This window comes from Choloepus didactylus, chromosome 3 (assembly GCF_015220235.1).
Source record: "Choloepus didactylus isolate mChoDid1 chromosome 3, mChoDid1.pri, whole genome shotgun sequence".
Taxonomy (NCBI): Eukaryota; Metazoa; Chordata; class Mammalia; order Pilosa; family Megalonychidae; genus Choloepus; species Choloepus didactylus.
In genome coordinates, this window is record NC_051309.1 from 183442640 (window position 1) to 183457001 (window position 14362).

At 40.2% G+C, this 14362-nt stretch overlaps 1 protein-coding gene across 2 annotated transcripts in view; it reads left to right on the top strand.

Annotated features, from left to right (window-relative positions):
- PALLD (palladin, cytoskeletal associated protein) overlaps positions 1-14362 on the top strand; it is a 394561-nt gene that overhangs the window by 330718 nt on the left and 49481 nt on the right. For both annotated transcript variants that reach the window (XM_037830974.1, XM_037830975.1), the window contains exon 10: positions 7018-7689. In XM_037830974.1, coding sequence (XP_037686902.1) covers positions 7018-7689 — 672 coding nt within the window. The remainder of the gene's footprint in view (positions 1-7017; positions 7690-14362) is intronic.

The window sequence follows — 14362 nt, forward strand, 5'->3', positions numbered from 1 at the left end:
TTCAATTAGAAATGAGGTCATTGATTTTGCCTCAAGTATTGACAGAAAAGGATTTTTCTTCAAAATGTACTTAATCTATGTAAAGTATTAACAACAAACATTTTAAATTGGCAACAGTCCATATTAATTCATTTTAATTAGCCCACTGAATTAGCATGTTTTTATAAAATCAGCAGCTTATATCTTCCTGCTGTTTTCAGTGGCCTTTGCAGCAAAAGAAATGAAAATTATTTGAGGCATTTAACTATGATGCAGAGTTTTTGCTTTTAGAACCTGACCTCACATTCCTCCCAAAAAAGAGGCTGAGGCTGAAACGCCAGTGTTCCACGTCATTCAGATTCATCCAGCACATCTCGAATGCAAACATTGTCAAAGCCCTTATCACACAATTAGTATCAGGATATGAGTCTTCTTCTTTTTGTGGGGCTGTAAATGCTTTGGACCACATCCTGCCTCCTTCATAGAGCCCAAATGGCCATTCACCCCACAGAGTGCTGGATCTCCAGAGACCTCCCATAGGATAATTCTCTGCATCTGGGGAGCCAGCTGGGGGATTCAACTTCTGAGGAAGAGTTCGTGTCAGCACTGACCCCATCAGAACACCATTTTCCAGCCTCTCAGTCCTTATCCTTGTGTATGTAAGAGACACAGCTGTCCTTCCATACACCAGAGAGGTTCCCAGGAGGATTATGAATTGGTCGGTAATTGCTCTTTCTCTCACTCTTTCTCATGGTACATGGAATGACTTCAAATAGAGATCAACTTTATGTATTAAGACATAAAGAGCTACTGTTTTTCTGTAGTGGAGCCAAATGTGGTTCTCATTTTAAGTGCAAAGGACAAGTCTTTCAGAAAGAGACTCAAGGCATGTGCTGATTGCACTCAGATCACTTCTTGAGCCCTCCTATGAAACTAATTGTGTTCAGTCCTGGCTCTTTCTGGAGAGTCACTTGATTTGCAAATAGCTCAGGGTGAATTAAAGATCAAAGAGTAAGGTTTTATAGAGAAAACCTGTGTTATTTTGCAATACATGTTGAACACATACACACATATTCACAAGTGGTGGTCAATTTTGATTTAACATTCTTTTGTGTATGGCACTTTGTAGACTGTCAATTTTTATTCCTGTTCTCTCCCCCAAACTTAGGTCGATGTATTTTAATTCATAGTTAATATAATATAGGCATAAATGGAACTTAATTAGTACTACCTGAACTGAAGCCCTTGTAGGAGTTTTCTATTATACCTATCTTCTAAGCTTCCAGAGTGGTTTAACATATTGTGCTCTCTCATGCATATAACACTGACCCAGTCCCACCCAGAGAGGAATATTTTGTTAGAATATACAACACATCTTGTCCCCTAATTCACTTATCTACCTTCTTTTGAAAATTCTCAAAATTGCCTAGTCCATGAGAGTATCTTCTTGACCAAAAGGGGGATGCAAAATGAGACGAAATAGTTTCAGTGGCTGAGAGATTTCAAATGGAGTCAAGAGGTCAGTCTGGTGGACATTCTTATGCACTATATAGATAACACCTCTTAGGCTTTAATGTATTGGAATAGCTAGAAGTAAATACCTGAAACTACCAAACTCCAACCCAGCAGTCTGGACTCCTGAAGACAATTATATAAGAATGTAGATTACAAGGGGTGACAGTGTGATTGTGAAGACCTTGTGGATCACACCCCCTTTATCTAGTGTGTGGATGAGTAGAAAAATGGGGATAAAAACTAAAGGACAAATGGGGTGGGATGGGGGGATGATTTGGGTGTTCTTTTTTCACTTTTATTTTTTATTCCTGTTCTGGTTCTTTCTGATGTAAGGAAAATGTTCGGAGATGGATTGTGGTGGTGAACGCATAACTATGTTGTCATACTGTGGACGGTGGATTGTATACCGTGGGTGATTGTATGGTGTGTGAATGTATTTCAATAAAACTGAATTTAATAAAAAAAAAAAATTGCCTAGTCCAGTAAACGGTCCTGAATATACCTGATGAGCCAGGTGGAGAATAGAAATTGCAGCCAGAAATTAACATTGTTGTTGTCATTGGCAGTGATGTGTTCAGCCATGTTTAGTGTTTGGTTGAGAGTTGGGAGGATGCTGAAAATCACAGTCTCCGATGGCTTCTGTATCAAATAATCAAAAAAGAAAGAAAACATATAAACCAACAACATGTTTATTCTTAAAGTTCAAATGTTTTCTAGCTGCATGATCCCAAGAGTTTTTCCAGACAGTTATAAATACTCCAGTCTTTCTTAGTAGGAGCAGGGGATAAATTATTTCTTGCAATCCAGACATTGCTCTAGAAAGACATACTGGGGATTTCCAATTTACATAAAAGTTGTTTTCCAGAAGTTTACTTTCACATTATTTATTGTGAGCTGGGACTACAGTTCCCCACAGAAAAAAGTGATACGTAGTGATAATAACTAACATTTTAATAACCTTTTTTGTTAACTGGGCACTTTGGAGAGAATGAGGTAACACAAGGCTTTGGAGCCAACCAGTCCTTCACATCCAGGATCTACCACTTACTAGCTCGGTGCCCTTAGACAAATTACTTGACCTTACTAATCTCCAGGGAATTAAAAAAAATAGGGATACTAATACTTCCCTCCCAGGGTTGTTGTAAATGAGTCATTCCAAGCACATGATGAGTACCTCATCTCCCACCCCTATGGCTTTGGGACTGAGAGAAGGGCGAGGAGCAGCTGCTGTAGCGATCTTAGCTCATCTTGCGGCTCGCCCCCATCTCCAGTTCCTCATCTCCTCACCCGTGTTTTTCCCACCACTGCTGTTCCCTTGCCATCTGTTTGCACTGGGAAGAGAAGGAAATTCCCCTGCCGTAAGTGAAACACTGAACCATTTTTTAAAGGTTCCTTTTGTAAAGTAATCAGGATTAATGTGTTCTTTTCATCTTGAAACGATTGAGCTCATACTCTGAACCAAGCACTGTGCTCACTCAGTCTTCACAATGACCCCACAGTTTGTAGCTGGCCAAGCTGGGGTCCCAGCAGGATGGTCTGGCTCCTGACTAGCCTTTTTCTCCTATACCACACTGCCACCTGGGACCCCTGATCAGCATTGTTAACATGGTTATTTTTTCCAAGGTTGCTTTAATCTAGTGGGAGGATGGATTATTGAAATGGAAAGTAAATTGGGTTCTAGATCTCCCTTACTTTATCCCTGTCAAATCTAAATCTTTGCCCCATCAAACTATGTAAAGCTGTTCCAGTTGAAAACTTTGTGCAAAATCACTGGGATGGGGAAAGAGGGGTTCAATTTTCTGTAATATAGGAGGAAAATCCATTGAGTTTGTATTTACACACTTCCTTCCTGAGCAGCCAAGACCTCTTCTTTGCACCATTTCATCCTAAAAAGAATTAAATTTGAAGCCAGTTATTCTTTTTTTAAATGCAATTTTATTGAGATATATTCACATAACACACAATCCTTCAAAGTGCCGTCAGTTGTTCATAGGTGTGCATTGATCACCACAATCAATCTTTGAATGTTTTCATTACTCCCCCAAAAATAAAATAAAAATTAGAATAAAACAGAACATCCAAAACATTCCATTCCCCTCCTCCCCCCATTGTTCATTTACTTTTTTTCCACTCATTCATTGTTTTTAACTTTAACAAAAAATTAAAAAAACAAATAAAAAACATTTGAAATAAGACCAAAACAAAGGAGTAAGAAAAAACAAATAACCTAAAATAGCTACATTTCTGCCAACTTGTTCCTACCATACCCCCCAGAAATTAACAAACCATAGTCATTCCTGAGCATTCCCAGAACATTGTTTACCCTCCATAACTTATCTGTTCTTACTAGATTATTGTTCCCCCTTCTCTGTTTGCTGTCTACCGCTAGGTCCCCTACATTCTACAGTATAAACCATTTATGAAGCCAGTTATTCTTAAATATGTAAAATGAAACCTTGACTGATACATCCTGAGGGCCCTGGATGCTACAGCTGCAAGGAGACGTGAGGGTGAGAAGAGTACTTAGATGGGAAATAAGCCTACAGATTTATTTTAAAGTCACACTGAAGGTTAAGGTTCTTTTATGTTGATGTGCCTGGTAATTGTGGAATGAGTCAAGGACAGGCACAAGGTTCTAACCTCACTCTACAGGTAATTTGCCCTGTGACCTCGAACAAGTCATTTAAACCTAGTTTCCCCATTTGTGAATGGACTGTGACTGGTGCACAACAAAAAGTCTGGATGGTTTCATTTCCTTTAGGATTGAAAACTTTGGAACTGAAAGAAGAGAAGAGTAGGGAATGTCTTAGATCTGTTGAATTGGAGGTGTGGTGGGAGGGGGAAAAAAGGAAGCTGGGAGGGGTTTAATGGAGTGATTGTGCAAAATCAAAGAATTAAACAATAAGATCCTCAAAGTGTTATACTTGCAACTAGGGCTGTCTAGAACTCTAAGCTTTTCAACCTTTACACACTATTTCCAAGAGGGGTCTGTTTAGCTTCATTTTCAGGAAAGGACAGCAGAAAGAAATGGGAAAACCAGAAAAATATTGAATTTTTATAACAAATAATTGTTTTGTAATATGCAAAGGGCAAAGGTAATCTTGCCTTTCTGGTACCTTTCAAATATATTTACTTTTTTATCTTTGTGGAAGTTGGCTTTTATAAAAATAACTTAGTGAAGATTGATTGAGGATTATACATTTCATCATTTCAGAGTCCAGGTATCAGATTCGCTTAACTCAGCATTTGAAAAAATAATCATCATTTGCATAGAAATTAAGTTGGACACTTGAAGATTCAAAACACTGTTTTGCTCTCCTTCCCCAGTGCCTCCAAATCTCTGCATATTATATTCCTCATCCAGTTCTGAACCACTAAAAACTGGGAGAGTGGGAAACCTAACCACATCCTTCATTGCAATATACACTAGCAGCGAAAACACTAGAATGCCTATTTGTTTCTTGTGAAAGCAAAGAGCTTATGGGGTTTTGTTTCCTGGACTGTCACTTATTAGTAAAAGTAGCACCTCAGCAGCTTTCAGCCTACTTGGGTTATAGGACTTGGTGATTCTTTTAAATGCCCAAATGAGTGGGCCCAGCCCCATGGAGAAAGTTAAAACTAATCAAGTGGTGTTCTGGGCTCACCTGCCCTAGCTTCTTTGAAGCCTGGCCTCTCAGGAACCACTCTGATCCTGGGCACCAGTTACAGGGCATGGTAAGATGCCTGTGGCAGCCTTGGCAGAGCCACCACACAGCTATTTGCTGATGCCAGGCCATGTTTAAAATACCTTGAAACACAGCTGTGGCTCGACCACTTTGAGCCCAGGCTAACGCAGAGTAGGGAAAGAGTGCCTTTGAGGAAGGCCACACAGATCACTCCCAATCCAGGTGCAGAGATCCAAGACTGTTGATGATAGGCACTCCAGGAATAGGATGCATTATGCCATAGCTAGGAAATATAAGAGACAGGAAAGGCAGGGAAATTAGAATGAGCATGCTGGGTAATGGGTTTGGGGGCTAATAGGTGGTTTTTTATCAGTTTTATTCCTGAGCTAATCTTAAATACACAAACATGTACTGAACAGTCTACCCAAACCACACAGACATTTGGAACATCAGCATAGTGGTGAAACCCAGCCATGGTGTGGCTGCTTTTAGGACACTCAGATTGAGTTCGATGGGACCCCTCAAAGCTCTTTGCTGCTGGAATCTTTGATGTTCTGCACAGATTAGGCATCTAGAACCATCTTTTCTTTATTCTTTTCAGCTCCTAATAGAAGGACCTCCCGTGTTTATTGGTCTGTCCTTCATGGTTTGAAGTGTAATCATTCAACTGGACAGTTAAAGAAGGGAATAGTAGACACAGGAAGGAGTTTTTAACTTCTTTGCTGATGTTCCCACATCTAATGGTATTTGATAACAGTTCTGAGCTTTTGTTTCTTACCTTTTTTTGACTTTCTATCAGCAGCTTCAACTCTTTTTATTGCTTTGGGTTTCTGAAAGCTTGAGATTAAATGACTTGGATAAGAAAGTTTTGCATTTTATTTTTTTAGGTTTAAAAAGTTTAAAGTTAGGAGCATAGCTTTGTCTGTTCACAGAATTGCTGCTGTTCATCCCATGTTTTATCTGCTTGTTATAGTGCCACCTTCTGTTGAAGTTTCCTTTGACAGCCACTGGTCACTGTGCTTATCTGAGGCGAATAAAAGAAAACACCTTGGATTTATAATTGAGCTAAACAGGAAAATTTTTTGAGTGAAACAGAGTGAGATTTTAGCTGGTTTTAGCTAACTGCTAGGTGCTTACTAGCTTTTATTATTATAAAAATTAAGATTCAGGCTATCTCTTCTCAATGGAAAATATTTGGGGGAATTGTTTCAATGTGTTTTATGTATAGCACAAAATATTGCTATGTATTATGATTTGTATAAGTGATTGGCAATTCAGAGTTTAATACTAAAATTTTGCATACAGTAAAGGCTTTTTTTAGAACAAATGCAGAGGTTAAGAGGAGTCTTCAAAAAATCAAGCTATGATATTTATTGACTACAGAGTTGACAGCCTTGAAGTAGACAAACTGGACTAACCTAAATCTGCCAAAAATAAATTGTTTTTTTTTTTTCTTTTAGCTTTTTCATTCCAAGAGAATTCTTTTTAAAAAACTGGTTACAAATGAGAGAACTGAGAACTCATGTCAAAAGTTTTTCTCAATATTTCTGGTTCTGTTAAAATGAATTATGATTTCTGGAAGTCAGACAAAATTTCCATCACAACTTGGAAACTGGTTTGGATCATCTTAGATAAAACTTAAATCAGACATGGAAATAACCAATCATACTTAATCGTGAGCTTTGTTCAGAAATAATTACAGGCAACACACTTTCGGGCTAATAACTGTGCCCTAACCGTCTAGTATACTTTGGAGCTGGTATAAATGGTATATATGTTCACCAGTTAACTTCACCACCTAAAATGAGCTTTCCCATCCACTTCACTCTCTGAAGATCTTTCTTCTCTCTTCCCCCAGAGACCCTCTGAAAATTCAGCAACTCCAGAACCAAATCCGACTGGAGCAGGAGGCCAGCGCCAAGCAGCCCCAGCAGGCCGGCGCCCCGCGGAGCGCGCCCCCGTCGCCGCCCTTCCCGCCGCCGCCCGCCTTCCTGGAGCTCGCGGCCTGCGCGGCGCCTGCCTCCCCGGAGCCCATGAGCGCGCTCGCCTCCCGCTCCGCCATGCAGTCCTCCGGCTCCTTCAACTATGCGCGCCCCAAGCAGTTCATCGCCGCGCAGAACCTCGGCCCCGCGTCCGGACACGGCACGCCGGCCTCCAGCCCCAGCTCCTCCAGCCTCCCGTCGCCTATGTCCCCCACGCTGAAGCAGTTCGGCCGCGCGCCCGCGCCGCCCTTCGCGCAGCCCTTCGGCGCCGAGGTCGAGGCCCCGTGGGGCCCGTCCTCGCCGTCGCCGCCGCCGCCGCCGCCCCCAGTCTTCAGCCCCACGACGGCGTTCCCGGTGCCCGACGTGTTCCCGCTGCCGCCGCCGCCGCCGCCGCTCCCGAGCCCGGGCTCGGCTTCCCACTGCCCATCGCCTGCAGCTCGCTTCGGCCACAGCCAGACGCCGGCGGCCTTCCTCAGCGCCCTGCTTCCCTCGCAGCCGGCGCCCGTCGCAGTCAACGCCCTGGGGCTGCCCAAGGGCGTCACCCCCGCGTGAGTGACAGCTGCACGCCTCCTCCGTCCATCCGAGTTCGCATCGCAGCTCCCGCACACCCCCGATAAAAGCGCGCTCCTAAGCGCACGGTACAACCCAGGAGTACTATTGTCACATTTTTATATGTGTCCCTCTATCCAATTTTATAAGTCATCATATCAGCTTAGCAAGCGATTCTTGCATAGCTATCTTACCATTACCAAGATCAATAATTTTTCTTCTGAATTAAACATTGCAGGAATTTCATGAGGAGCTATCCAAAATCTATGCAATGCTCTTGATAATTATGACGATGATGGTGGTGTGGGTTGGCTACCATTTTTGAGCATTGGGCTAAGCAATTCACTTATCTCATTTGATGCAACATTCCTAAGAGGTATTATTGCTGCACTTACAAGTAAGGATTCCAATAGTTAAATACTTTGCCCAAGGTCACATAGCCATTAAACTGGGATTTGAATCCACATCTACATGACTCCAAAATCCATGCTTTTACCACCAAACTATATATATATAAATATATATATATATATAATTTCAAATCTATATTATAATAGATTTGGAGGATCTTAGTTGAGAAACATGTACTTGGTGTTTTTTAAATGCTGAATTAATAGAATTTAGAAATAAGCCTTTGCATACATCTAGTGATTAATAGGAAGGGAGGGAAATGTCAGTGTCTTTCTGTTGTTGATGAGGGCATGTGCAATCTAGTGAAGAAATGATGGTACCAGTTCAGTCCCTGGCTAACAGGATAGATTACAGGGTTTCCCTGCCTCTATTTGTAGATTACCTACATCATAATGTTGATGTGGCAGCCCTCTGAAATCTTTAAAATAGAAAGCATATTAGGCTAAATAAGATGGAATTTACTAAAATATAGAAAAGCCTTCAAAAAAAAAAAAAGAGCAAAGGAAAAAAATGAACCTTACAGGTGTTTGGCACATTTTATTGAAGAGTAAAATGAGTGAAACCTAGATCTTACTCATTTTACTGATGAGTTAAAAAATGAGTACGTACTAGCAAAGGTCAAGCTAGTTATCATATCTCAACACTTCCTGTTGAAAGCCTGCTTTAGAGTTTGCCAGAAACCCAACATTGTTCAGGAATAGAACAGAAGTGGGCTAAAGGATCAAAATGAGAAAACTAAAAATTCAAGTTATTTTCATTCACATGTAGAAGGTTTCCATTGCTGGGATGTACTAATACCATCCTAAAGATGGGCACTACTATATCTGGCTTTGACTAGTGTTGTCAGTGGAACTTCAGTTAGTTCCTTGTTTTGGTAGGCACTTTGTAAATATCGATTACATGAATTCTGTATTTGAAATCTGGCTTCTCAAACCCTTATTGGAAGAAGCAGAGTCAAAAGAATATTTAAATAAATAAAGGAGCGGAATCTCTATAATGATGATGTGATAATGGGCTTTTATTGAAAGTTCAGTCAGCCAACTTGCCTGAGGAAAACTTTTTTCTTTCGCACCTACTTTTCTATGTGAGCTTTCATTTGGCTGCTAGGAAAGGAAGTATTATCTTGCTACAGAGAAGCTGTTAGGGATTAAAAAAGTGAGAGTTGGTTTCACGACACTGTCTTGCCCTTTGGTACCAAGTCTTCCTTTCCAGGGAGATAAGTACTATGTAAGTTATCTGTTCTAATATTTCTCATATAGAATTGATCACAGATTAGTCTTTCAAAGGCATTGGATGGTCATGCCTTCTCTCATCACAAACAGATACCAGTTTATTCTGATTTTTTGTTTTGAAACTCTCTTAAGAAGATAAGCAGTTTTCAGGGCTTACTTCAAGTAACCAAATCACTTGCTTCTTATTAGCATTTCTCACAGTTATTTATTTTATGCGGTCAATATTTTGTAATTGTTACCACAGAGTTCACTGCCATTTCTTAAAACTTTGTGGGGCAGTCATTCTGATTTTGTGACTGTAGAAAACTGTACCCAAAGATATTTATGTGCTGTGGCACCAAAGATAAGTGGCAGTGCCAGGCTGCAGATTTTTAGCTGTGTGCCAGCCCAGTAAGCCATTATTATATGGTTACCCTTTTGTCTTCAAGGAATTTTCCTGTTGCTAAGTCACACACACTTGAAGAATTCATTTTGGTTTGAGACTTTTGCCCTTTTGAAATATCTTTTTCTCTAACATATTGTGGGATGTCATTTGCATTCTGAATTAAAAACAAAAAGATGGCTATTTACCCATCATAATAGCCCAAATAATTTGCCAAAGATTGGGTGTCCCTTTTAGTGCTGCCATGGCTAATTGACATCCTTGAACTTGTAGGAACTGCCCAACTATTGTCAAAAGAATTACTTTTTATAGAAATGAACTACTTTCATTTATATTTCATTGGGAATTTGTGGTGTTTATAATGGCAAGTTCAATTTTGCTTATATGTGTTCTTTCTCTAGTTGGATGGTTTTGCCATATATGGGTGCCAGTAAATAGGTTGATTACACACAACTTAGTGAAGTAGAAATTCATTAAATTTTTTTCACCAAAATCTTAAATACAAATTTCAGATATCTCAGTTTTTTTAAAAAATAGTCAATTGTATGCTTGCTGTTTTATTCTGATTATGTGTTTAGCATTGTTCTTGTTTTAGTCTGGAGAAGAGCAGGTTGGTATGTACTAAGTTTCTAAATAGTCTGTGTAAGTTGGGTTCTGTTTCTCATATGTCTGGGTAGCAGAGATCACGGCAGAGAACAAAGGCCATGGGTGCCAGGGATAAACCACAAAATCAGGAAGGCAAAGACAGTGGGCCTCTCTCTGAATAGCAGCAGCAGTGTGCAGCCACTGGTTGATTGCGGTTTGGGGAACTTCTGCATGTCCAGTTCCTCCTGTGCTTTTCTTTCTTCAGGCAGCTACATTTTTCCCCAAGGTTGCTGAGGTCACTGGCAGAGAAAATATCGCCCAGCTCTGAGCTGTCGACAGACACAAATGTTAGATCGATTAAATCTTTCAGATGGAGGCTGTGAGGAGAGCATGCCTTAGAAAGAAATCTGTTTGCACATCCATAGAATTAATGTGTTCTACTTCTCTCAAGAATGCCACTTGGGGATAGGGCAGCATTTCTGCCTCTGCTGGTCTCTGAGCGGCTGTACTTAAGTCTGACGGGTGAATCTGATCATATCCATCCCAGGGAACCAGATCTCCAACCTTCACATTCTTGGAATCTGTTCTCGTAAGGGAGCACCACATAGCTACAATGCTGTGATGTTTTATATTCTCAATGCCTCTTCTGTATAAATGGGTCTTTGGTTTGAAGTGTTACCCCTGTTTGTCACAAGTTGGAGCATTTACACAGAGGTATTAATAACAGCTTTTTCTGTATGCACTCAGCTCTTTTCAGACATTATCTCACTATCCCTCTCTCCCTGACTTATAGGAAACAGGTAGGTGAGTGCACTGTCATCATTCTACACTCGAAGTCTGAGGCACCAAGAGGTGAAGGGATTTCCCAACGTTCTGGAATACACCTGAGCAAGGAGGGAATGGTGTGATTTATTCTTGGATGCATTGGATTGGGTGATCTCTAATAAATCTGATGTCTGTTATTTCTTGATCAAAGAAAACTGCAGAAGCAACAAAGCAAAATAAAATCCCCTGAGTCAAGGAAAAGTTTGTAATGGATTTAGTTGTGCTTTTAAATTCATGAAACTAGGCATTTTATATAGTTTTCAAGTCAAGACAGTAGCTAGATAGTTACCAAAAAAACAAGCTGCATTGGACTTTGCAGACATGATCTCATTGTCCCTGTCTTTCTCCTGTCTTGCAGGACACAGGTAGCTGGGGGCCTAGAAATTCTCCGTTCCAGAGCAGAGGCCTCAAGGGGTTGGGGGATTTTTCCAGTCTTAGAATGGGGCTCATTAGGATGTAATCTCTTTGAAGAGTCCACAAAAAGTTGTATCCAGTCCAGGGCAAGTGTTTTCCAGCAAATTGGTAGGAAAGGCCTCTGGGGTCATGGTTCTCTTGAAACCTCTGTGCCCCAGAGGCAGCTCAGAATCAGACCTGCTCAGTCTGGGATGGCTCTGTGCTGCTTCTACAGAATGAACAGTAGGTGTAGCCTATGTGCAGGCATGAGTTTATTCTTTAGAGAACACAAAAAGTAATGTGAAGGGAAATTAATATTATAATAAAGTTATCAGTTTTCCATTAAGTATGAACTTAAGGCACCCGTGTTTTTGTACTTTAATACCTTAGGTTTGACTTTGGAGTAAAATTCAGTTAAGAAAAAAAACTAATTTTGTGTATATTAGACTCTTTAATATATTAATTAATATATTCCATTCTTGAATATGAAGGATACCTGATGACAACATCTTAATGAGTTTGTTCACTCTGAAAAGTTGTGAGGAATTTAGTTACCATCAGATTTCACTATGAGAAGAGGAGAAAAACAGGACTTTTCATAATTAGAAATTTTTTCTCACTGCTAGACAGGCACATGACTTCTTAAATCAGCGTTGTACTCCGGGGATTTGAATTTCTAAAATATACTGACACAACTGACCTAGAATAGTATATCAAGAGAAGGATGCTTTCAAAGTTATTCAGTAGCAAAAAAAAAGAAGACTACCTCCTGGGAGGTGGTTAAATCCGGAAGATTTTACCTTCCAGATGCTTGTGTATATGTTTGAGGGATTTTTACCCCTAACCACATGAATATTCTTTTAAAATGGCAGATGACTTACTGTTGCAGCTAGAGTAAACAGATCAGTTATGTCTTTTGCACAGTGTGTATACACTGAAGTATTTACTGTGGGAGGCCTGTTAGGAATTGTTTACCAGTTAAGATTTGCCTCTGAGTATGGATTTTTATGAAGAGTTCTGGTTTTGGTAACAGTTTACTTTGAATAAGCATTTGTTTAAATTGTATAAACCATCAAGAAGGAGATTACTTCCTTGTCACCAGATACTCTTTTTATTTCCTAACAAGTTGCCGCTCTTCATTTATCAAAAGTAGTTGCCATCTGGGGGAGCACACTCAAGCCATCTTACATTAAACTCCAACTAGTTTTGTAGGCAGACTTAACTCAGGTGTCAAAACAAAAAGAGGTTCCATATTAAAATAGGTGTGAGCAATAATGTATCCTATACCTCTTTGCAGTTCTCAGCGTCTGCCTCTTGACCCTTCCAGCCCCGTCTGGCTGTTGGCCCTTGGCACACAGCTCTCCCTGTGGTCTGCACACAGCCCACACCCTCCTATCATGTCTGTCTCAGCTGTGGTGTCAGTTCCTCAGAGCTTTGACTGACCACACTAATAATAGCCATGACTCACAGGCCTGTCACGTCGTAGCACTTCCCACCTCCGGATGCATCCTTTCTCCCATTCTTTTTCTTTCCCCTTCTCTCTGCCACCTCCACCGTAGAATATAATTTGTATAAGGGCAGTGTATTCCCAGCACTTAGAATAAAGATGAGCACAAAAAAGGCAATCAGTAAGGATTTATTTATGCATTCTTGGAACCTCTGGTCAAGAATTCTTGGCATCTTTTTAACTCTTTCCACTTCTTCATTCTGTTTCCCTCTGGCCGTCTCTGAATCATCTCCATGGTGGATATTTTCTGTTAACCTCTCCAGATCCACTCTTCAATGCTGTCAGGCACCATTCTGTGCTTAATTTACATGAACTCCTGCAGTTTTCCCAACAATCCCAAGAGATACATGCTATTAATATGCACATTTTACCGAACAGGAGACTGAGGCACATAGTCAACAAGTAACTAGCCCAAAGCTGCACAGCTTTTAAGTAGTAAAAGATTCTCACTTCTGTGCCTTTATTCATGCTGACTCTGAACTCCTTCCTCTCCCCCCTCCACTTGTTCCATGTCTTCATCCTCTTTCAAAGTCTGTCTTTGATACTTTTTCCATGGACTCTTCTCCAAGTAATTCTAGCCAACATTGCTTTCTATCTCTTTTTTAATCTCATTACACTTAGAATACCATAGTTTGTTCCCTAATCTATTCTCCAGCTAGATTATTAGCCTCTTGTGATCAAGGACCGTCCTTTAGAATTTGGCAGTCTTCTCCATATCACATAGAATAATGTTGAGACTACAGTGATGAAAATATTTTTTTCATTTTTATGCATAAAAATTTCTAATAATATCAAATTCCATGATGTCTTCAGAAGGTACAATCACTTAACTTACAAACCATCTACTTGTTCCAGACTTTACAGAATTTCTGTTGATGCATTGGCCTAGCACTGTGCCTTGCTAGATGCTCAATAAATATTTGTGGAATGACTATTGGGACTTTTAAAAATCTTTCAGTTGACTGATTTTTATTTCAGAGCTAACTGTTTCGGACCATGAAAATATGTGTTGCTTAAGCTGTGTAAGCAAATGGAAAAATAATGCCTTAAAATTAAGGGAGACATAAATGCCCACCTAATGCTGGTAATCTTGATACGTTTAATGAAACAGCTTGCTAATAGAAGGGTAGAATGGTTAGGGTTTTCATTTGGGTCAAAGAGTAATTTTAATTATACTCTTTGAAATGATGAAATACCTGGGTGGCCAGGGCCCAATCTGAGGTGAATGACTTCCCTATGAAATGCCCCAGAGCAGTTGTTCTCTGTCTCCCTAAAATTGTCAAGTATGCTGAGAAATATTTCCCAATGAACAGAACTCATTCTGTAGTGAGTGGACA